Source organism: Orycteropus afer, unplaced genomic scaffold (assembly GCF_000298275.1).
Source record: "Orycteropus afer afer isolate SDZICR_OR568_19922 unplaced genomic scaffold, OryAfe1.0 scaffold00237, whole genome shotgun sequence".
Classification (NCBI taxonomy): domain Eukaryota; kingdom Metazoa; phylum Chordata; class Mammalia; order Tubulidentata; family Orycteropodidae; genus Orycteropus; species Orycteropus afer.
Window position 1 is genome coordinate 384,251 of NW_006921824.1, and position 25,742 is coordinate 409,992.

The 25,742-nt window shown below is 37.9% G+C and overlaps 1 protein-coding gene across 1 annotated transcript in view; it reads left to right on the forward strand.

Moving 5' to 3' along the window:
- The window catches only part of LRRC9 (leucine rich repeat containing 9), a 161,127-nt gene that overhangs the window by 89,973 nt on the left and 45,412 nt on the right, over positions 1 to 25,742 (forward strand). The window contains exons 17-24 of the mRNA XM_042782087.1: positions 1,629 to 1,820; positions 3,058 to 3,183; positions 6,269 to 6,403; positions 7,405 to 7,582; positions 9,929 to 10,149; positions 15,769 to 15,891; positions 21,139 to 21,269; positions 25,010 to 25,118. Of these exons, the coding sequence (XP_042638021.1) occupies positions 1,629 to 1,820; positions 3,058 to 3,183; positions 6,269 to 6,403; positions 7,405 to 7,582; positions 9,929 to 10,149; positions 15,769 to 15,891; positions 21,139 to 21,269; positions 25,010 to 25,118 (1,215 nt within the window). The remainder of the gene's footprint in view (positions 1 to 1,628; positions 1,821 to 3,057; positions 3,184 to 6,268; positions 6,404 to 7,404; positions 7,583 to 9,928; positions 10,150 to 15,768; positions 15,892 to 21,138; positions 21,270 to 25,009; positions 25,119 to 25,742) is intronic.

Genomic DNA, 25,742 nt, shown 5'->3' on the forward strand with positions numbered 1-25,742 from the left:
TGAGTTACAAAGGAGTGACTAATGTTATGCTAAATTTTAAGAATTGTTTGTAGTTAACTGCGAAGAAGCCAAAGGGGAGGGGGGAACAACTCATTCTCATGGATTCTGTCCGGACTCATTGCAACCCCTCCTTGGGTTTCTGAGGCAGTATCACTACAGAAGTAAATTGCCCAATCTTCCTTCCGAAGATTGGGGGGTTTGAACTACTAGCCTTCTGGTTAGTAGTCAAATGCCTTAAGCACTATGCCACCAGAGCTCCTTTTTAATATAAAGTAATATTATTTTTATTTTAAAAAATATGTTGCAAAATATCTTCTTACAGTTCTATTTATTTCTTCCTTGCTCTGGGTCTGAGTTAGCATACACCTTAAAAGAAAATTTTATTTACAACAAATGTGAATAACAAGTTAAAGTCTTAATGACTTTCTACAAACAAGTCTAAGTCTGTGATCTCAACAGATAGATGGCCAAAGTCAAGCAAATCAATAAATAAAAAGAGAACTGTAAAAGTGGCTGATATAAACAAATGAAAAGATGTTCAACTTCACTTTAAAAAATGTTTAAAGTTTGTTGAAACAATTAAAATAAGGCAGGTAGAGGGTGAATAGTTGAGGAAATGGGTATTCTCAGACTCTGTTGAAAGAATAAATTGGTGCAGACTTCCTTGAAATCTCTTTGGCAGTATTTATCAATGCCTCAACAGTACAGGGATCTTTACATCAGTAATCTTATTTCCCAGAACTTGTTTCAAAAACAATCATCAGAATTACGGTTAAAGCATCATGCTCATGGATATGTAGTGCAGTGTTACCAATAATTAGAAACAACATGAAGGTCCATTGTACAATATTTAAAACAATTACAGCATTATACTCCATTATTATTATACTGGTAATTAATATAACATACAGTATTTATATTATTCTGATATTATATCCATAAAATAGAACATTATAGTCATGAAATACAATTTTGAAGAATATTTAATGATATGTGCAAGTGTTAAAAGAATACAAAATTCTATATAATATGATCTGTTTTACATATAAACTGTGAATATAATAAAAAAAATTTCTAGTTCTTTGTGTGATAGGATTATATATACTTTATGTTTTTTGTTTGTACTTAAAATATTTTCCAAATTTCCAACAAACAACATGTGTTACTTTGATGATTTAAAAGAAGTATTAAAAATCATACACTTTTAAAACAAAATTATATATAGATTGGTAAATTTACTATTTACCTTTGAAGATGAACATATTTTCACCAGGCTGTGGGTTTAAAGTTACAAACCGAATACCAAATTTTAAGAAGTGTATTCTTTGTTTGTGGGGGATTAGTTACCTTGCTAATCTCTAGATGCCTTCTCTTCTATGAAAACAAGCATTGCCACTCTATGTTACAAGGATGAGGTAAGAATTAGGGAAGAATGGCTAAAATTAAATTCCTATAGCTCTTCAGGAAATGCATATAGTGCTACCATTACTACAGATAACTACTGTTTAAGTTTCCTTTGAGGATTACCAAAACCGTGCATGCAAAGCACTTAGAGAACCTAGAGAAAAGAACTATGTAAATTCAAATCACGAGTCTTTTAGTATCACTTCTATTTGTATGTGTTGCAGTATAACCTTGAATCTTTGGATGCCAGCCATAACCATGTGATAACCCTTGAGGGTTTTAGAGGTCTGGTGAAACTGAAGCACTTAGACTTGAGCTGGAATCAACTGAAAAAATCTGGCGATGAAATAAATATGTTATGCAAACAAACCACAAGCCTTCTCACTCTTGATATTCACCATAATCCATGGCAAAAGGTATGCACCAGACAAGTTTATAAAAAGACAATCAATCATTCTTCTTTCAGAATAATATTCTTACTGTATGTTATTATTTAGAAATAAGTAAACTATCTTTGTTTTCTTAGAATTCCTTGGAGTCTTTCATAAGTTGAAGTCAGTGTAGCAATCAAATTCATCAAATATTACTATAATACAAGGCTATACTTTCATGTCATATTTTTGTGAACTTTCTCTAATAGTTTGAGAACATCATGGCTTTAAGAGTGTTTGGTGTTATTTCCATTTGTAAACCTCCAGAGAGCTTTTATCGCTCAGTGTGCTAGAGCTGTACTGTAATGAGCATAAGGAAAAAGAATAAATAATGCAGTGAGAGAAGCATTACTATTAAGATGGAAACATTATTTGATTTATAATATATTCTAATCTGTAGTTGAGAGAAATGTATTACAATTGTAGTCTACATTATTTGTATAACATAGAATAATAAACCTGAATTGCAGAACTCTTATCATTCTGTTTTAAAAGGAAATTTATTTGATCATTATTTTTTTCTCACCATAAAATATGTAGGTTAATGCTGAGTAATTTCAGTATTCAATTAATATAATTAAGGATACTTCAAAGTAATTAAAATAAGCCTCAAGTTTTTGGTCTCCAGAATCTTCCTTTCCCTACATTTAATAGATGCCTAAAAGAGTATGGTCAGCATTTTTAAAAGGGATTAAAGCATGATTGTTCCTATTAAACTGTCTATATTACTATGTTTATATTGTTGTGTTTCTTCTTTTTCACTCAGTAAAATTGAAGAATACTTTTTCTTTTGCCAAAGAAGATGCCCTAAATGATCATAGTGTAGCTATCTCCCTGTTGCCAAATCAGTTATAGAGCTAAAGATCCATGTTGAATCACACATGGAACTTACCAGGTTACTGCCGATCTAGATAAATAGTATAGTTACTGCAGTTGCTCTGTCAACACTTTTCACCAGAGGCACACTTTTCAAAACTTATGGAATGCCCTCCTTCATAAGACTAGCATCATCCCACTTCAGCTGTAACAGATTAATTCTTAAATATAATTTAATTTCAATGGTTATTTTAAATATTAAGTTAAGCCTGTAATTCTAGATATTTACAATAAATGAGCTGTATAATTTTGAATTATATGGAAAGAAATGAAGAAGCAGTCCTTTTCTGTGCCATGACATATATAATATTTTGTAAAAAAATAACTTTTTGCTATTTTTCCCAAGCCAGCCACATTGAGATTAAGCGTTATTGGCAGACTAAAGACTCTTACTCACTTAGATGGAATCCTCATTTCTGAAGAAGAGACAACTGCAGCTATGAAATTTATTACTGGAACAAAGATTACACAGGTTGGAATTTACTGTTTAATAATTCTTGTGCTATTTATAACATACAAATAATATTTCCCATACTCTTTTCTGTTAAGATTTTATATTATCTCTTAGCATATTAATAAAAATAATATAGAACCATCATGCAACTAGATTATTTTTCTCTGTTTAAATGAATCCTATAAAAATACCAACTGGCTATATGGATTCTCTAAATACATCCCTGCACACAATTACAAAATACCTCTATAGTAACCCGTTTTTCTGCTCTCAAAAAAATCGAACTCACTGCCATAGAGTCAATTTGGACTCATAGCAACCCCCTTTGGGTTTCTGAGGCAATAAATCTTTATGGAAGTAGATTGCCCAGTCTTCCTTCTGTGGAGTGGCTGGTGGGTTTGAACCACCAACCTTCTGGTTAGCAGTCAAATGTCATAGGCTCTACACCACCAGAGCTCCTTGTTTTTTCTCCTAGGCACCTGAATTTACCAGAGTCCTATCTAGAAGCTATATGAAAAGAAACAATTTTTGTGGATAAGTTAGTGGCCTTGAAGAAGCATTTAATGAATTGTCTTCCTAGCACAGAAATTATATGCACCTTGTTAAAAACAATAAAGCCTATTAGCATAGAGGGGAAGACATATCTGCATCATCCATATTAAAAATCCCACACACTGGCCAAAATAGCTGCAACATTCTAAATATCCCTACCCTAGTTATATAAATATTTAAATTGTGTGAGGTATTTGAATAATCTTTAAACAGTGTAATGTTTAATTTTGGATCTATTGAAAATGAGGGAAAGAAACTTTTTTGTTGATAAAATATATAGCACTACTGATGAGGAGTTAGGACTTGACTACTAAAAATCAAAACCTATTTAAAATCCATTAAGACAATGTAGTATTGGCATGAAGTTAGAAAAGTAGACCAAGGGAACAGAATAAAAAACCTAAAATAGACCCACACATACATGGAACCTTGATAAATGACAAAGCTACCTTTGTAGACAGGGGAAACTATTCAATAAAAGGTGCTGAGTCAAGTGCATTAAGGACTTCAGTGTAAAAGACAAAACCAAAAATGTCTTAGAAGAAAAGATCAGAGATCATCCTTATGACCTTGAGTTGGGGAAGAATTTACTGGAGAAACAAAGAGCGTAAACCATAAAAAATTAGATTTGTCTTCATTGAAATTAATACATCTGTTCCTAAAGGGACACCACCAAGGAAGTGACACTACAAGCTACCTGCTAGAGAAAGAAATATGCAACATTTAATTGACAAAAGGTATTCTTTATATAATCAGAATATGTAAATAAAAAGACAACCAACCAAATAGAAATGTGAGCAAGAGTTGAAAAGACACTTCATGTTATGAAATCATAACATTCAGTTAATCTATTTCCATAGTGATACTGCCTCAGAAACCCAAGGAGGGGTCGCTGTGAGTCGGATCCGACTCGACGGCATATAACAACAAGAACAACATGTTCCACCACACTGGTAATCAAGAAATAGAGTATGAAAACCATAGTGACCTACCAATTTACAGCTACTTAGATTGACAAGGGTTGTGAGGCTGGCACAGGACCGGGCAGTGTTTTGCTCTATTGTACATAGGGTTGCTATGAGTTGGAGCTGACTTAACAGCACCTAACAACAACATAACAGATTGACAAAAATTTTAAAGTCTGGCAATATCAAGCTTTAGTAAAGATGTGAAGTAAAAATTGCAATTGGTACAAGCACTTTGGAAAACAATTTAGCATTATTTAGTAAAGCTGAATATGTATATATATATGGGCATATACTCTAAATTGCATGTGTTCCCCAGGTAACAATATTTATAATACCAAAACACTGACATTGGCAGAAAAATTGATAAGGGAATACTTTACAACAATAAAATATTCAATTTATATAAAATTCAAAAATGTGCAAGACTAAATGATATATTGTCCATGGACTCAAACATAGATATTAAAACTATATATATATAAACAGCAAAGAATTAGTAGACACAAAGTTTGTTCTTTTTTTTAGTAGCAAAATTATTTTCTTTTTTTAACTTTTTATTGCAATTTGGGTGGAACTTTACAGAGCAAATTTGTTTTCTATTCAACAGTTCATACACAATTTGATTCCTGACATTGATTGCAATCTCCACAATGTAGCAGCACTCTTCCCACTTCCTTCCTGTATATACTGTTTCCATTTGTCCTTGTTTTCTATTCCTTCTTGCCTTCTGAGATTTATCCCTGGAAAAATGCTGCCATTTTGATCTCGTATGATTGATTGTTCTAAGGAGTGTGTACCTCCCTGATACTATTGTTCACCTTATACACCTGTCTACTGTTTGGTTGAAAGCTGAGCTACAGGGGTGATTTCAGTTCCAGGCTTGAAAGGCCAAATTCTCAGAGGTTCCAGCGGTCTTTAACTGACCAGTAAGCCTAGTCTTTTCAGGATTTTGAATTTTATTCCACATTTTTCACCTACTCCTATTTTGATCCCCTTCAGAGTGGTTGGCAGTGGTAGCCAGGCACCATCTAGTTCTACAGGTCTCAAGGTTCTAGAGAATGGGGTTCATAAGGTCCATAAATCCTTTGTACTAATTGATTCATGTGTCTTTGATTTTCTTTACTCTTCTCTGCTACCAATAGGGAAAGACCAATACTTGTACCTTAGATGGCCACTTGCAAGCTTTTAGATCCCAGTCACTACTAACCAAAGTAGAACATAGAACATTGTCTTTGTGGGTATGTTACACCAGTTGATCTTGATTAGACACAAAATTTCAGATTGAGATAGCTTCTGAGAGGAAGAAGATGAAAAGGATTAGGTTGAGGCCTACAGGAACTTCTAGGAGATTAGTGATAGTCTGCCACTGCATGGTTTCATGGGGTGAGTATGTGGGTATTTTTTATACTAGTCCTTTTATAGTTTTATAATATTATTTCATATGGTTCAGTATTCACTAAAACAATAAAAAGTGAAAGATTAAAATAAAAAATATATTTGGATGCAGTACTTTTAACTATATATAAATGAACCTCTATATTTTATCTCCTTTATTCATTATTTTTTGTTGTTGTTGTTATTAGTTATCTCTTTTACGACATTCTAGTACTAGAGAGGAGAGACCACGAGTACTTACTACATGGCCTTCTGCCAAAATTCTGACACAGATTTCAAAGTCAGGACCATATTTACATCTGAATGGAAACTGGTACTTGAAGGTAAGGGCTAATTCTACTAAACCTAATATGAAAGCTTAATTTCAGTTGATTTTTAGTCAGCTTTAATCTGTGTGTTATAAAGAGGGCAGAAAATTAGAAGAGCCAAATTAAAATAAAGAGGTCAAGTAGTGAGTAGTTACGGCCCAAGCACTAGGCCCGGAAGACAGTCACCATATCATTGGATATTTAGGGTAAAGTCCAGTACAAAACTGAAAGGTAAAGTCTGATAATAAGTTGAAAACGGCAAGCAAACTTTAAAGGCTCATAGCCAGAGAGCAAGTCTGGGTGTCAAGTGAAAACGGATCAGGATAAGGAAACTGGTCAGAATTCAGTCAAGGATCATGGAAAAGGTTATAGAGCACTTGCAGCTCCTTGCTGCATAAGGAGCCCATTCTAAACCTCTTGCCAAAAATAGAAACTGGTATAAGAAAAGATGAGTCTCTTGAAAACAGAAGCTATTAGGGGCATCATTTTTATTATAGAATAAAGAGCTTCGATGCAGACTAATGATAGCCTTAGTTGACCCCATGGGGAGTTCTAAAAGCAGAATGGGCCTTTAAATTTGTCCCTAGTAGGGCTAAATGGCTAAAATAGCCAAGCCTTTATATTCCTCCATTACTGGATGTGGGCCACCCTGGAAAGGAACATGACCTTGGGTGAGGCAGCTCTTTGCAGCTGAGGCAATCAATCCCTAAAAGACTGACAGCTGAAGGCTGTCTGCTGATGGCACTCCCAGGAGCTGGGACAGGTCCTTCACTGCAGGGGATCTGCCTGGCACATCACAGTGTCCATACACCTCTAAGTATCTCTTAGGAATTATGGTCTTGTCAGCTTTTGCTTTTTTGTAAACTAATAGCTGCACAATGTTCTTAACCCTTGAAGGAATTCCTTTGATGCTTGCTTACACATTTCAGTTGTTCCGTTACCCTTTTTATCTTATGACATTGATTGCATTTACTGGTGAGATTCAGAAGTAACATATAATGTAAATTATTCTACAGATAACTGCCCTAAATTTAGATGGGCAGCATCTCTTTGAAATCACAAATTTAGAGAAATTGGAAAATCTGAAATGGGCATCATTCAGCAACAATAATCTCACTAAAATGGAAGGCTTAGAATCCTGTATTAACTTGGAAGAGCTGACATTAGATGGAAACTGTATCTCAAAGATAGAAGGTAAGGTCTTTAGGAACTTTGAAGTCTTAGAATAAGAATATCTAAATAGCAAGAGCAAAAAAGTAATAATACTGAAGACAATTTCTGAAGAGAAAGATCTCTAGGGGAGTTTCAAGAAGTTTGAGATAGAGTATTTACACCCCCATTTGTGCGATCAGTGACTGCTTGCCTGGAGCCCAGCTAGCTGACTTCACCTCCTCCACCTCCCCTCTCTCCTCTCTGCCAGTAGTTACCATCTATTGCCAGACCTGGCACATGCAAGCTAGGAATGCCTACAGAGATGAATAAGTGAAGGAATAAGGTATGCTTTTGAAAAAGGTAAAGCAGCCCATTCACTTTTCAAAATATAGAATTAAGGTTACATTTGAAAGTTGAAGACCAACAAAAATGAAAATTACATTCACATTGAAAATCAAATGTACTCAATAACCTTTCCTATGGATCCATAAACAAGTATAATTAAGCAGCTTTACTTAAAACTTAGTAATTTGAAACGACTATATTTTATTTGACTATTTAAAGTTCAATATTAAAACCTACTTTTCTGGGCCAGAGAGAATGAGAGAAACTCACTTCCTAGCCTCTTTAGAGCTTCTTGAATTCTTCACTGAAGTTGGGCCTATGCTTATATGCAGCTAAAAACAGAACATGAGTTTAGAGAACATGTTCTGGAATAGACTAACATCGATTTATTTTCTGACTCCTTCCCAGCTTTATTTTATTCTTATCCTCATGTAAAGCATTGAACCCAAAAAAGAAATTAGAAACAATCTCCTTTGACTTACTAACAAGTTCCTCTTCTCCTTTGCCTCAAAAGGGTAGCTAACTTCAAGGAATTAAAGAATAACATGTCCCGAAGTATGCATCATTTGATTTAAAATGAGAATACGTATATCTGTATTTGGGCACACAGTCAAACAAAAATATATGCTGCTTAACTGGATATAGACTGTTTCTGGGTGTGCATCTTGATATCCTCCCTTGGGGAGGGAAGATAAGAATTGGAAATCATGGCCGGGAAAGAGACTATTCACTTTTTAATTTGTTGGATTACTTCATAAAATAGAAAATCTAATTTCAAAAAATTATATACACCAAAACAAGCATTAAAATTTTCTAGCAACAGCATGTATGACATTTGTTGAAGTTTATTTTAATGGCTCTTGACTACATGTTTCTAACACTTAGCCATAAGAATCACTCAGGGTACTTGCTTAATATACAGACTCACAGGCCTCTCCTCTGTAGATTTCAATTGATAAAACCTGGGAAAGCTTAGGTATCTTTGTGTAGAGTTGTCCCTACTCTTCCATTCCCATATACTACGGTGTTCGTTTTGCTTGCTATTAACAACTGAGAACCCTATTTCCTTTTCATTCCCCTCTATAAATCTATGGAAGGGAAGCTCCAACTTATATTTTTCCTACACTGCTTTTCAGAGAACAGGCTAGAAGCTACCTCACTGAACTCGAACAAATATTTTTCTTATTTTTCTCCAGACGTGGACAGGTTTAATATCCACTTAAGTATTTTTGCTTTGATGATTTTATCCTACCTATCTTTGCCTAGATTGATATATGTTCTGCATTGCATAGGCCCATGATAGGGGCTTGTGTGAAAAGGAAACAGGAATAAAATTTGTTGAGGATCAATTATTTGCCGAAACTTATACCTGATTTTTTTCAAACTTCATTATATTTAATACCATAACCCCTTAGAAGTATAGCAGCTCAGTATGTCCATTTTATTGATGAGGAACTGAGGCTGGGTCTATGCTCATCTGCAACTGAAATACGTAAGTTTAGAGGACATGTTATGGAATATATGAAAGTTAAATACATGTCTTGATTTTTTTCAACTGCACCACCTTACCTACAGTCATAAACTGCCTACAAACATAATGTCCATAAGGGGTTAGATTGTGGTTAAGAGGTGCTATTTTCTAAAATTCTACCTTGGAGTACTTGCAGGCATACAAATGTAGAAGAATGAAGGTAAATCGTTCTTTTTAATACAAACGATACCATAACGAGGAATACTTTTCCAGAGTGGTCTACTCTAGTTTCTTACTTGGAATGTTTTAAAATGACAGCTGTTGATTTTCTTGAGCTTTATGTAAAGCTTTTAGAAGTCCACAAAATGGAATTTAATGTGTCAAATGGGACTTTATACACAAGATAATAGACTTTTGAAAAAGAAGGAAAGACAATGATGGTTAATACTATAGAATCTGTAAAGTCATTTGATCTTAAGAAAAGAGTAGCAGTAAAATGACAAGCAGGTTATTTTTTTAATTAACCTTTCAGTGCTGTCTGATTCTTTTCTTGAATTTGCTTATTTTCCTAGGCATTTCAAGGCTGACTAAATTAACTCGCCTCAGCATGAATAATAATCTTCTCACTGGTTTGGAAAAGCATACTTTTGATAATATGCTTCATCTCCACTCCCTTTCTCTTGAGAACAACAGAATCACTTCATTGAGTGGTTTACAGAAAGCTTTTACTCTAATTGAATTATACATAAGCAATAACTATATTGCTGTCAATCAGGAGATCTACAATTTAAAGGTAACTGTCTGGGGGTAGTAATAGGCAGTTTTTATTTAGTATTTATTGTTTCTTTATACTATGGAAGTAATATATGTTCACTGTACAGAATTTGGAAAATATAAAGAAAATGAAAATCAAGAATAGCAAGGTCTATTAAAATGTATCCACCCCTCATCTGTCAGTTTGTCATACTGTGGTGACTTGTGTATTGCTGTGAGGCTGGAGTCTATGCTACTGGTATTTCAAATACCAGCAGGGTCCCGTGGTGCCAGGTTTCAATGGAGCTTCCAGACTAAGAATTGGAAGAAGGAAGGAGCCATCCACTTCTCAAAGAATTGGCCAGAGAAAACCTTATGAAGAGCAGTGAAACACAGTCTGATATATTACTGGAAAACACTATGAATAGCCCTGAAACAGTGTCCAATATAGTGCTGGAAGATGAGCCCCCAGGTCAGAAGGCACTCAAAATACGACTGGGGAAGAGCTGCCTCCTCAGAGTAGAGCCAACCTTAATGATGTGAATGGAGTAAAGCTTTTGGGACCTCAATTTGCTGATGTGGCAGGACTCAAAATGGGAAGAAACAGCTGCAAACATACATTAATAATTGGAACATGGAATGTACGAAGTATGAATCTAGGAAAATTTGAAGTTGTAAAAAATGAAATGGAATGCATAAAGATCAATATCCTAGGCATTAGTGAGCTGAAATGGACTGGTTTTGGCCATTTTGAATGGGACAATCATATGATCTACTATGCCAGGAATGACAAATTGAAGAGCAATGGTGTGGCATTCATCGTCACAAAGACTGTTTCAAAATCTGTCCTGCAGTACAACACTGTCAGTGATAGGATAATATCCATATACCTACAAGGAAGACTAGTTAATATTACTATGATCCAAATTTACACACCAACCACCAAAGCCAAAGATGAGGATATTGAAGATTTCTACCAACTTCTGCAGTCTGAAATTGATCAAACATGCAATCAAGATGTGTTGATTATCGCTGGTGACTGGAATGCAAAAGTTGGAAATGAAGAAGAGTTAACAGTAGTTGGAAAATATAGCCTTGGTGATAGAAATAATGCTGGAGATCGCATGATAGAATTTTGCAAGACCAACAACTTATTTATTACCCTTTTTCAACAACACAAATGGCAGCTATACACATGGACTTTGCCAGATGGAATACACAGGAATCAGATTGACTACATCTGTGGCAAGAGGTGATGGAGAAGTTAAATCTCTTTGGCCAAAACAAGGCCAGGAGCTGATTGTGGAACAGACCATCAACTGTTCAAGTTGAAGTTGAAGACAATTAAAACAAGTACATGAGAGCCAAAATATGACCTTGATTATATCCCTCCTAGCTCTGGTAGCATAGTGCCTAAGGCACTTGACTGCTAACCAGAAGGCTGACAGTTCAAACCCACCAGCCACTCCTTGGAAGGAAGGTTGGGCATTCCTACTTCTGTAGTGATACTGCCTCGGAAACCCAAGGAGGGGTCGCTATGAGTCGGGGCTGACTCGATGGCAAATAACAACAACAACAGAATTTAGAGACCATTTAAAGAATAGATTTGATGCATTGAACACCAGTTATGAAAAACCAGAGGAACTGTGGGATGACATCAAGAACATCTTCTATGAAGAAAGCAAGTGGTTATTAAAAAGGCAAGAAAGGAAGAAAAGACCAAAATGGAAGTCAGAGGAGACTCTGAAACTTGCCCTTGAGTGGAGAGTAGCTAAAGCAAATGGAAGAAATGACAAGATAAAAGAGCTGAAAAGATTTCATAGAGCAACTCGAGCAGACAAAGCCAATTATTATAATGGAATGTGCAAAGACCCAGAGTTAGAGAACCAAAAGGAAAGAATACACTCAGCATTTCTCAAGCTGAAAGAACTGAGGAAAAATTTAAGCCTCGAGTTGCAATACTGAAAGATTCTATGGGCAAAATATTGAATGATGCAGGAAGCATCAAAAGGAAATGGAAGGAATACATAGAATCACTGTACCAAAAAGAACTGGTTGATGTTCTTCCATTTCAAGAGGTGGCATATGATCAAGAACCAATGGTATTGAAGGAAGAAGTCTAAGCTGCACTGAAGGAATTGGCAAAGAACAAGCCTCCAGGAATTGATGGAATACCCATTGAGATGTTTCAACAAATGGATGCCTCACTGGAGGCACTCACTTGGTTGTGCCAAGAGATTTGGAAGACAGCTACCTGACCAACTGACTGAAAGAGATCCACATTTGTACCCATTCCAAAGAAAGGTGATCCCACAGAATGACGTGGAATGAGAGATATCATTACTGATGTCAGATGGATCATACCTGAATGCAAAGCATACCAGAAGATGTTTACTTATGTTTTTTTGACTGTGAAAAAGCATTCAATTCTGTGGATCATAACAAACTGGATACCATTGAGAAGATTGGGAATTCTAGAATATTTGATTGTACTCATGAAGAACATGTACATAGATCAGGAGGCTGTTGTTCGAACAGAACAAGGGGTACTGGATGGTTCAAAATCAAGAAGGGAATGTGTCAGAGTTGTATCCTTTCACCATACTTATGCAACTTGTATGCTAAGCAAGTAATCTGAGAAGCTGGGTTATATGAAGAAGAACATGGCATCAGGATTGGAAGAAGACTCATTAACAACCTGTGATACTCAGATGACACAACTTTGCTTGCTGAAAGTGAGAATGATTTGAAGCACTTACTGATGAAGATTAAAGACTACAGTGTGCTGTATGGATTACACCTCAATATAAGGAAAACAAAAATCCTCACAACTGGTCCAATAAACCAGCTTCATGGTGGATGGAGAAAAGATTGAAGTTGTCAAGGATTTCATATTACTTGGCTTTATAATCAACACCAATGGAAGCAGCATCAGGACATCAGACAATGTATTGCATTGGGCAAATCTGCTGCAAAGGACCTCTTTCAAGTGCTGAAGAGCAAAGATGTCTCCTTGAAGACTAAGGTATGCCTAACCCAAGCCATGGTATTTTCAGTCACCTCTTATGCATGTGAGAGCTGGACGGTGAATAGGGAAGACTGAAGAAGAGATGCTGCTTTTGAGTTGTGGTGTTGGAGAAGAATGCTAAGAGTACAATGGTCTGCTAAAAGAACCAACAAATGTGTCGTGGAGGAAGTGCAGCCAGAATGCTCCTTGGAAGCAAGAGTGGCCAGACCTACTTTGGTCATATTGTCAGAGGGAACCATTCCCTGGAGAAGGATATCATGTTTGGTAAAGTGGAGGGTCAACGAAGAAGGGGAAGGCCCTCAATGAGATGGATAGATGCAGTGGCTGCAATGATGCACTCAGGTATAGCAAGGATCATGAGGCTGGTGACCGGGCAGTGTTTCATTCTGCTGTGCATAGGGTCGCTATGGGTCAAGATGACTCAATGGCATCCAACAACAACAACACAATAAATGGAGAGAAGATTGAAGTTGTCAAAGACTTCATATTACTTGGTTCTACAATCAACAGCAATGGAAGCAGCAGTCAAGACATCAGACAACATATTGCACTGGGAAAATCTGCTGCAGACCTCTTTCAAATGCTGAGGAGCAAAGATGTCTCCTTGAAGACTAGGGTGCACCTGACCCAAACCATGGTATTTTCAAGCACCTCATATGCATGTGAGAGCTGACAATGAACAAGGAAGACCGAAGAAGAGTTGATGCTTTTGATTTGTGGTGTTGGTTAAGAATACTGAAAGTACCATGGACTGCCAAAAGAACTAACAAATCTGTGGTGGAAATGCAGCCGGAATGCTCCTTGGAAGCGAGAATGGCCAGACTTCATCTCATCTACTTTGGTCATGTTGTCAGAAGAGGCCATTCCCTGGAGAAGAACATCAAGCTTGGTAAAGTGGAGGGTCGAGAAGGCCCTCAACAAGATGGATTGACACACTGGCTGCAATGATGGGCTTACGTATAGCAAGGATTGTGAGGCTGGCACAGGACCGGGCAGTGTTTGGTTCTGTTACACATAGGGTCACTATGAGTTGGAGATGATTTGATGGCACCTAACAACAACAACATTAAAATGTATTTGTGTTCAACTCACATTTACCTATGTATGTGTAACCATAATATTCCCTAGTTGGTAAGCTTCTGGAGTAACTTTTTTAATACTCAAATAAAATAACCCAAGCTCAATCTCTCCTAATTAGTACTTTCTTCACTATTTCTAAGGATTCTCCAACCTGGATGGAGAGTAGGATTCTTTAACAATCTCTTATTTTCAATGCTATTCTTGACTGTCTCTTGCTGTTCTTACAAGAAGTTCCCACTCCTACTGTTTAGCTTTACCCAGCTTTGTTCTCTAATTCCCAGAAGTATCTCTAATTTAAGGCCACTGTGTAACAGGCGTTACAAAAGATTTGAACAAAATGGAGTGTTAGTGTAGCACAGAACAGGAATTCACTTTAAATGTAATGTCTGACTTATTGTTTCTAAAGTACTAGGGCCATTTCCTGCCACTGAGAGTCTCACTTTGGCCTCTTTTCTGTTGCTAATATTACTAGGTCATGCTCTCCAACAAAAAACTTGTGTCCATTTACTGACTTTCTTCCCCTCCATCATAATTTTGTGGTTGTTGTTGTGTGCCATTGAGTCAGACCCAACTCATAGCGACCCCTCCTTGGGTTTCCGAGGCAGTATCACTACAGAAGTAGATTGCCCCATCTTCCTTACAAGGAGCAGCTGGTGGGTTTGAACCACCAGCCTTCTGATTAGCAGTCAAATGCCTTAGGCACTACGCTACCAGAGCTCCTAATTTTGTTAGGTGCCCTCAAGTCAATTCTGACTTATGACAACATCATATGTGCAGTCTCAGGTTGCTCCACAGGGTTTTCAAGGACTTGACCTTTAGGAAGCAGATCACCTGGCTTGTAAACCCACTGGGTAAACCTATTGTGAGGGAATGACGACCTTTCCACCAGTACTCAAGAGCTTAACCATTTGTACCACCCATGAACTTCCCTCTCCATCCTACTACCTTAAATAGCTATTTCTTCTAAGCTACAGAGGCAGCCTCCATCTTCAATAACAACAAAACTATTATACATAATGATGCAGAGTAGTTTTATTCTTTCTTGTCTTAATTTCTCCCATCCACACCTACTCAGGGTTCTGCCTTCACACAAAAGCACATCAAAGTGTCTTGTCTAATAACAAAGCACATGTTCCCTTAAGGTGAATTCTACCACCTTGGAAATTTGTATCCTTTTCATCAGGCCATGTTTCCATTCCTGTTATATCTGTGTGTACACATAACACTTAATGGGATATTAATCCATAAACAAAGCTTATTGTTTTAAATATAACAGAGTTCCCTCTAAGCACTGATAGAAAGTACGTTGAGTACCACTATGGTAAAACGGAGGAGCTCTGGTAGCATAGTGGCTAAAGCACTTGACTGCTAACCAGAAGGCTGGCGGTTCAAACCCACCAGTCACTCCTCGGAAGGAAGATGGGGCAATCTACTTCCATAGTGATACTGCCTCAGAAACCCAAGGAGGAGTCACTATGCGTCAGGTCTGACTCAACGGCACATAACAACACAACAACAAATATATATATATTTTTTATTTCTATTTCCTAGGGTATATACAACCTGGTCATTCTAGACATGTATGGAAATATTATTGTATGGAATCAAGAAAACTACCGATTGTTTGTAATATTTCATCTTCCAGAACTGAAAGCTTTGGATGGAATCTCAATTGTAAGTTGTTTTTTTAACATGCAGTATTTGTTCCCAGCTGCATATTCACATATCCATAACCCATTATCATTTTGAGCATTGTTTTATCACTAATATAATATCCAAATTTACTAGGCATATTAAAATATAAGTCTCAAAAGCACATTTTAGATCTGTATTTTAAAATGTTCTCCTCTGACCAATTCTTAACTATCTAAATTGAGGTGAGGTGGCAGGGGAGGATGCTGGTGCTTACATTAGCCCACACTGAATTCGGTGCCTAAAGAGCAGAACACAGTCTTATAGGACAGGATAAAAGAAACTGTAGTCTGGAGCCCTACCACCCCTTTGGGCCTAAAAATAGCTTCCTAGTTCTTTGAAAAATACAGTTGTTGGTACTTAAGAAAAACATTTTTGAAACGACATTACTATAAACTGAAGAAAAAGAAACATAACATAGCACTGAATATGAAAGCAATACTTGGAAACTTGGATTCTATAACAAGCAAGTTCATACAAGGCTCCTGTCTTCCATGTAACAGGGTGTGTGACAAATGTGTGAAGAATAAAAGGATTCCCTGTGTAGCTTTGCCTTGCTTCTATCAGATGATAAGACTCATAAAATTTTCTAGAAATTTGAGAGACAGCTTGTGATTATTTGGGACACTGAGGTATTCTGACAAGATCACTCATCCTTCACCTGCTTTGTTTCAGGACCATCCTAAGGATGGAGATTCTAAAAAGAAAAAACCCCAGTACCACCCACACATACAAATACTCTAGAGTCTAATACACTGGGTTTTATTCAGGTGTTAGCTTTTGTGAGGGAGGTTTTAAAAATAGTCTTATGAAACTAGTATTGCATGATGCTGTTGAAGATCTTATCCTCCATATCTCTCAGTGCCCTTATGAGAAAGTACTACTTTTAGAGATAAGGAAAAACATTTTTCACTAAGGAAAGGTATGTTCCTCTCACTGAAAATGAGTGTTATTTAACTGACTATTTTCCTTTTTACTTTGACTACCTAACAGCTCAGGGCCAAATTTATGGCTCAATAATAGAAACTCTGTAGGACCTTTTGGAATGTTGCTAGAAAAGTGGACTTTAAATGTGCTTCTAGTAAGGCTTTAAAAGGAAACGATGATCATGTGATTGGATTGTGGAGGAGAGGTGATGCTTTTTATGCAGTGGCAAAGAACTTATTTGAATTATGTTCAAATTTTTGTGGGAGGTAGAACTTGTAAGTGATGAAGTTGGATATTTGGCTGAGGAGATTTCTAAGCAAGATCTTAAAGGGACCATGTGGTTTCTCCTTGCCATTTAGAATAAAATGCAAGAGGATAGACATGGACTTAAAAATGAACTGTGAAAACTGAAAACAAAACTTAAAGATTTGGAAAATTCTGTTGTGAAAACTAAGGACACATGTCCTAGAATTTTCAGCAAGGATATGGTTACACAATCTTTTGTTAAAGATTAAGCCTGTGACTGATGGATCTAACGAACTACCACCACAGAAAACCCATCAGCTTAGGCTGTAGGGGACAGAGAAAGAATGAAAGGAAGGAACACTGTCTGCCTCTTGGAATTCTACAGGTAGGAAACAGGCCAAAGAAGCTACATTTGTTGTCCTCCAAGAAATGAAAAGGACCATCCCTGGAGCAGCTTAGAGATCAGCAGAACTATTGGAAAGAGCATGGGAAGCAGGTCTGCGTTGGTTTCGAATGGCGGAGTCATGGCTTCCTAGATTTAAGAGTCAGATATTCACCAACTCGTTTCCTGAGTGTGGAACGGCCATTCACAAGTGCTAGGGGAATGGGGCAGCTGCCCAAAGCTGAGGACTAGAACTGTCAGGCCCAAAGGGCAGAATAACAGGGCTTGCCATGGTTGAGGGAGCTCTGGTAGCATAGTGCCTAAGGCACTGGACTGCTAACCAGAAGGCTGACGGTTCAAATCCACCAGCCACTCCTCAGAAGGAAGGTTGGGCAATCCTACTTCCATAGTGATACTGCCTCGAAAACCCAAGGAGGGGTTGCTATAAGTCAGGGCCAACTCAATGGCAAATAACAACAATAACAAACTGCCTCAGAAACCCAAAGAGGGGTTGCTTTGAGTCAGGGCCGACTCGATGGCACATAACAACAACAAAGCCAGGGTTGAGGGGATAAGGTTGCCACTCAGATGGACTAGGAGAATGGAGCCACTCAGAGCTAATGGAGCAGAGTTGCCATCCCAGTGGGCCTGGAGGATGAGGCTGAAGCCCAGGGCCGAGGCTGGTGATTCCACCCAGAATCCAGAGAGAATGGCCAGCTCCCAGAGTCTGGAGAACAGGGCCATAGCCCAGATGATCTCAAAGAACAGAGGATTATTTTCAAGCCTTGAGAACTAGTGTCTTGTGGTCTGCTGGGTTTTGGACTTGCCTGGTGCCTATTATCCCCTCTTTTCATCCTTTGTCTCCCATTTGTAATGGAAATGTCTGTCATGTGACTTTTCTGCCATTGTGCTTTGGAAGCAGATAACTGACAGTCATAGACTCACAGATGAAGCAGAATTTTGCCCCAGGATGGAATACATCTAAAGTCTCACCCATATTTGAGTTAGATTATTTAAAAGATGAGATTCTGGACATGGAGTTGACTTAAGTCATTTGGGATCACATGATGGGATGAATGTGTTTTCCGTGTAGGAAGGACGTGAAGAACAAGGGGCCAAAGGATGGAATGTTATGGATTGCATTGTGTCCCCAAAAAATAACCAAAACCAAACCAAACTCACTGCCATCAACTTGGGTCTGACTCATAGTGACCCCTCCTCCAAGGTGATATCACTATGTAAGTAGATTGCCCAACTTGCCTTCTGAGGAGTGGCTGGTGGGTTTGAACCACCAACCTTCTTGTTAGCAGTCAAATGCCTTAGGCACGATGCCACACCAAAAAATATGTGTTGTAAACCATAACCTCTCTGTCTGTGGTTATAATCCCATTTGGGAATGAGTTGTCTTTGTTATGTTAATGAGACAAGATTAGTGTAGGGTATGTCTTGAGTGAGACACTTCTGAGATAAAAAGAGAGTTTATCACACAAAAATGAGTGAACAGAGATGGGGTAAGATAGATGCCAAAACACATGGAGATCTCTAAGGAACTAGGGAGCAGAAGCTAAAGAGATGAGGACCTTCCTCCAGAGCCAACAGAGAGAGACAGTCTTCCCCTAGAGTCGGCACTCGGAATTTGGACTTCTGGTCTCCTAAACTGTGAAATAATAAATGTCTCCTTTTGGTATTTCTGTTATAGCAGCACTAGATAACTAAGACATACGTGTTTCCTATAAGCTGCCACAAATTATTTGTGGAATGAGGTGAAATAGAAATATATTAGTTATGGGACATAAAGAATAGACTGAGGAATTTAAACTTCAAGTGAGAGGTAATGGGCAGGCATTGAAGAATTTTGAGTAGGAGAGTGATATATTCATAACTGTATGAAGAAATTTAATCTAACTGCAGTGTTTACACTGATAGAAGAAAGACCCGTAGAAGGCCACTGTAAGAGAACTGAGCCAGGAGACAGTGACTTTAAAATGGAGAACTCTTCCAGTCCTTGGTTCTCTGCAAGCTGCAGGCAATGGTACAGACATGGCCAAGTTCAAGAACCACACCACGCATGACCAGTCCCCAAAATGGCACAGAAATGGCATCAAGAAACCTCAATCACAGCAATATGAATCTCTTAAGGGAGTGGATCCCAAGTTCCTGAGGAACATGCACTTTGCCAAGAAGCACAATAAGAAGGGCCTGAAGAAGATGCAGGCCAACAACACCAAGACATGTCCCGAGGCTACCAAGGCTCATGTAAAACCAAAGGGGTGTCAACCGCAAGCTCAGCCAACTTGCCTGCATTGCCCATCCCTGGCTTGGGAAATATGCTTGGGCCCTCATTACAAAGGGTCTCAGGCTTTTCCAGCCAAAGTCAAAAGTTAAGGCTCAAAGTAAGCTCCAGTCAAGGCCTCAACTCAAACAGGCAATTGAAATCACAGGACTAAATATGTATGTGGAAGTTCATATTTGTTTATGTTTGGAAGTAATCTGAAGAGAGTTGATAGGTAAAACCAAAAACATGCATAATATTGTCTAGCAAGAAAGTACCAAGAAGAATGAAATCTAAGTGAGGCTTTAATACTTCCATGTAGTAAATGTGAAGAGGAGTATAAGGCACAAAAGGTGGGTGCAGAGAGAAGTAGAAGATGTAATTCTAGAGTGTTTAAAATGTAGATGGGTGTTAATTCTAACATCTGGGTCAGTTTGGTATTGGCATTCATTCATAGACTTTTTTTCATTCAAGTTGAGATTTTCCTGGTTCTTAATATGGCGAGTCATTTTCAGTTGTATTCTGGACATGAGGCCATGGATCTTATTTAAACCTTCTATTTTAGCAAAGCTTCTGTGATTCTGCACCAGTGGGGAAATGGGACACCACTTCCTTGCTGTCAGAAGTCCAAGTTTTCCACTCAGCCCCTGTTGACACCCTGGAACGGTATACTTCATTACTGTTAGGCTAGGGTAAGAGTTCATGCTCCCATAGGCCTCCCCTGCCTGAAATTGCTAGAAGGTCAGGAATGCCTTATTACTGCCCCACTGATACCTCCTCATCACCAGATGGAAGTCCAGGCTACCCATGTGATCTCTGGTAATATTTGGGTGCTGGGAGCTGATGAAAGGCTCCTCACTCAGCAGGCAGATATTGGAGGGGTAGCTTTTTACAGTTTGGCAAAGGTGCACCTCTAGGCTCCCCATTCTGCTTTTGCTGGTGGGGCTGGAGCCACAGTTTATTTGCACAGTGTTTGGCTGGAATAGGGCCTTTACTGTGCAAACATTTTTATGTTTTGCTAGGTTTCCCCTTTCTGATCCTGTGATTAGAGGGAACAGACTTTTCATGTGTTTTTTTTAGTTTTGTCTGCTCTTTCCAGGTTGCCTGCTTCCCCAGTACCTAGCCCAGCACATACAAGGTAAAAACAAAACCAACAAACAAAAAACAGAATTCACTGCTGTGTCATTTTGGAGGTCCCAAAGTTCCTAGCAGATATCCTTCTTTTCTTCACCTTTCAGGCTTGTTATGTTTGTTTTATACATAATGTATAGGGCTTTTAGTGCTACTTAGTGGAATGAATAGGGAGAAGTGAGTCCACACCATTTTGTCCTGGAACCAGAGATTTAATGTGATTTCACCATCTGTGAGAGAGGATATCTCTTCCTTAAATGTCCTCATACAGGAAACACCAGAGACTGAAAATGCAAAAGATCTGTTTGGTGGCAGACTTACTTCTGACATGATTGCAGAAAGACAAGGACATTCAAACTTCACCCAAATGCAAGAATTAAATTGGACTTCATCTTTCATCAGGTACAATCCTTTTGTTACATATTTTCTGACATGATAATTAAATGTATAATTCTTATTATCATTTTTCTAAGGTTTATCTAAATATAACCAGTTGTTGTTATTGTAGCTGCCTTTGAGTTGGTTCCAACTCGTAGCAACCTGTGTACAGAAGAACCAAACACTGCCCAATCCTACACCGTCTTCACAGTCTTTGCGGTATCTGAGCCCATTATTGCAGTCACTGTGTCAATCCATCTCGTTGAGGGTTTTCCTCTTTTCCACTGATCCTCTACTTTAGCAAGCATAATGATGTCTTTCTCCAGGGACTTTTTGTCCTTATAACATGTCCAAAGTACATGAGACAAAATCTCACCATCCTCAATTCTAAGGAGTGTTTTGGCTATACTTTTTCCAACTCTGGGAGTCCATAGTATATTCAGTATTCTTTATCATAATCGAAAGTCATCAATTTTTCACTCTTCCTTATTCATTGTCTAGCTTTCACATGCATAGAGGAAATTGAAAATACCATGTCCTGGGTCAAGTGTGCCTTAGTCCCCAGGGTAACATCTTTGCTTTTTAATTCTTTAAAGAGATCTTTTGCAGCAGATTTGTCCCATGCAGTCTGTTGTGTGATTTGTTGACTGATGCTTCTGTGGGTGTTGATTGTGGATCCAAGTAAAACGAAATCCTTGACAATTTCAATCTTTTTTCCATTTATCATGGTATTGCTTATTGGTCCGGTTGTGAGGATTATTCAGTAATATTCAGAAAAACATCTATATGGCTTCACAATCTTACACTAACTTCATCATCCTTTAAAATATATTAACTTTTTTTTTATTATGTGAATTATGATTACAAATGTCATTGATCTCTTTCTTGGCCCTTGCATTTCTATTTTCTTTTGCAACCAAGCTTTTAAAATAAGACTATACTTACTTGGTTTGCTCCCTCACATTTTATCACTCTACTCCCATGCAATCCACCAGACATTGCCACCATTCCACTGTTGTTGTTGTTGTTGTTGTTGTTGCTGTTATGTGCTGTCGAGTCAGACCTGACTCATAGTGACCCCTCCTTGGGTTTCCGAAGTAGTATCACTTCGGAAGTAGATTGCCTCATCTTCCTTCCGAGGAGTGGCTGGTGTGTTTGAACCGCCAGCCTTCTGGTTAGCAGTCAAGTAAGTGCCTTAGGTACTACGCTCCCAGAGCTCCTACCATTCCACTAACATGATAATATTCAAGTTCTCATGTATATGGCCTCCTAGTTAATAAATCCAGTGAGTTGTTTTCAATTCTTAACTAACTTGACCTGAGATATATAACCATACTAACCCCTCTCCTTGTACTTATTAAACCAGTGGCCATCAACTTGATTCTGACTCATAGTGACCCCGTGTGTCAGAGTACAACGTGTTCCAACGGGTTGTCAATGGCTGAGTTTTTGGAAATAGATTGCCAGACCTTTCTTCCCAAGACACCTCTGGGTGGACTGCAGCCAGCAGTTTTGGTTAGCAGACGAGCATATTAACTGTTTGCTCCATCCATGAACTCCTTATACTTACTACCTCCTTTTTTTCCTACTATTATATTTCTTTGTTTTTCTATAAATTTCTCAGGTTTCTTTTTGAATTCTTAATGTCTGATGTTCTCAGAATTCTGTCCTCAACTCTTTCCCCTTTTGTCTTCCTTTCTCTTCTCCTATAATTCTCTCTCCCTTTCCTTCCTCTCTTCTTATTCTGTACTCTTCATGGAGTGACTTATCTTTTGCCATTGTTTTAAATGATGATGATGATGTCCACATTTATAATCTGTAGCCCAAAGCTGGGCTTTTCCCTTAAATATTCAGTTGCTTTCTAAATATCTTCACCTGAATGTATCACAAGCCTAAAACCGACTTCGTCACATCTTCTCACTACTCTACTCTGATGACTCCCCAGCACCACCACCACTGCCGATTCTTCTGTATTCCCTCCTTAAGCATCTAGAGTCAACATCCACCTGCTTCCCGGTCAAAAATCGAGGAGTCATTCATTTCTCTCCTTTATCCCTTGTTTTCAGTTAATCACCATGTTCTACAGTCTTAAAGTCTTAAGTCTCATGTTACCCCCTTCTCTCAATAACCATTACCATTGGCCTAGGTCAGTGGATTATTACAGAAATTTCCCTGGTGACTTTTTAGTCTTTTTTCTTATATAAACCTTCCCCTAGAAACTCATCTATTATCAGTACGGATTTCTAAGATGGAAGCTTTATTAGATCACATTCCTTCTCAAATTTGTTCAGTGGTTTTCCATTATCCATAGAATAACATTGAAAATTCCTTTATATGGCATAAAAGACTCCTTCATTACCTTTGATCTTTTATAACCCCTATCATTACTGCTCTCTAACACTTTATCCTCCAGAAATTTTGAAATGCCTCTGGTTCCTCATTCTCAGTCACAAGATGCTGTTTCATGTCTCTGCCTTTGCTCGCGCGGTTCCTCCACCGCCTGGAATGTCTGTCTTCCTCATTCACCTGACAAATGTCTACAAATCCTTCATATCTCCTTTCAAAATCTTTCTCCTCTGTCAAGTCATTGCTGACTTCCCAAACAGGTTTTCTAACTCTATTATTGCAATATTCCTTTTTTATTTTAATTTTTCTGACTCCCACAAGATTACAGGCTTCTTGAGACAGGTGTAGGATTAATTTAAGTGGCTATTCCATCGTGGAGGAGCTCTGGTAGCATAGTGGCTAAAGCACTTGACTGCTAACCAGAAGGCTGGCGGTTCAAACCCACCAGCCACTCCTTGGAAGGAAGGTTGGGCAATCCTACTTCCGTAGTGATACTGCCTCGGAAACCCAAGGAGGGGTCGCTATGAGTCGGGGCCGACTCGACGGCACATAACAACAACAACAACAATTCCATCGTGGACTATGGTGGTATAGTGGATAAGGCACTTGGCTGCAAACCAGAAGGTCAGCAATTCAAACTCACCAGCAGCTCAGCAGAAGGAAGATGGGCTATCTACTTCCGTAAACATTTACAGCCTTGGAAACCCGGCCTCAGAAACCCAGTGGGGGTCAGTGTGAGTCGGAATTCACTTGATGGCAGTGAGTTTGAGTATCCCATCATAGGGAAATGAGACTTAGCTATGTGTTCTTTTCTGTGATGCTTAAATGAAGGTAGAATCATTTTGAAGCTTTGAATTAGGAATCAAGCATTCTCTTTAATTAAAAAAAAAAAAAAAAAAATCCTTACAAGGTGAAATATCAAAAAAGTTTTTCAAGAAATACAACAAAAAACTTCTTTCTTTTCAAAGTTATTACCTGCTTTTCTTTTCCACCCCTAACCCCTTCCTGGCACTTCAGAACTAACTTCCTTCACATATATCTTCTGCAGTTTATAACCTGGAAATCTTATGACTGACCATGTCAGTTTCAGTACCATTTTATGTATAAATATATGGATTTATAAAGAAATTGAAGATTTTCATTTTATAAGTTTATCTTATGATAATATTCTGTTTATGTGGTAATAGATATGACTTTTTAAAGCAGCCAGATTCTGGTTTTCTCAAAATGTGCTTAAAAACTGTATGGTTAGCCTATCATTTGACCTATACATTTTACATCAAGGCAATTATTTTTCATAGCATTTGTCAGATGACATTTTTCAAGTGCCTTTGGGGTTGTATATGGAGGAACTTACTTTTTCCAATATTTTTCCTGTCCTTTTAAAATACTAACTGTACTTTTTTTTCTAAAATCAGAACTGTGGACTTGATTCCACTTGACCAGTTTAGAAACGTGTGTAACGTGAATCTGCAGAACAATAAGCTGACCTCATTCAGTGGGTTGATCTACCTGCCTAATGTGAAGGTGAGTTGCTCACAAATACCACTTTGTTCTTTAAAGGTTTTCTGTGAAAATTAAGTTTCTTTACTGTGGATTAAAATGTATTCCCATACGTTAAAAAAGAGTTGTTTCTTTCTTTCTTTTTTTAACTAAACATGAAAAAATATTACCTTTGAAACTTCCCAAAGTTATTTTGGTTTTACCTCCATTTTATGTGATTGCCTTAACTGTAGCAAATCTTACTATGCAGTTCTAGGTGGGGTGGGAGGCTGCCTGTATTGGAAGCAGGTATGGAATGAAGTAGGATGATGCCAAGATTCTCCAAACAGCCTTGTTGTCTCCTGTCTTATTGCTTTGGATCAGCACATGCCATTCAATTTACTGGTTTTTAGTATATTTACAGATATGTGCAACCATCACTATAGTCAATTTTAGAACAAAAAAAACCCAACTCATATCTTTTAGCTGTCATTCCCCTATCCCACCCCACCTCTACCTCCAGCCCTAAGCAATCACTGATATACTTTCTGTTTCTAGACTTATCTATTCTGGACCTTTGTATGAGTAGAATCATAGACTGTATGGTCTTTGTGGCTGGATTCATAATTTTTTCAAGGCTGTCCATCTATGACGTTTTATATATATATA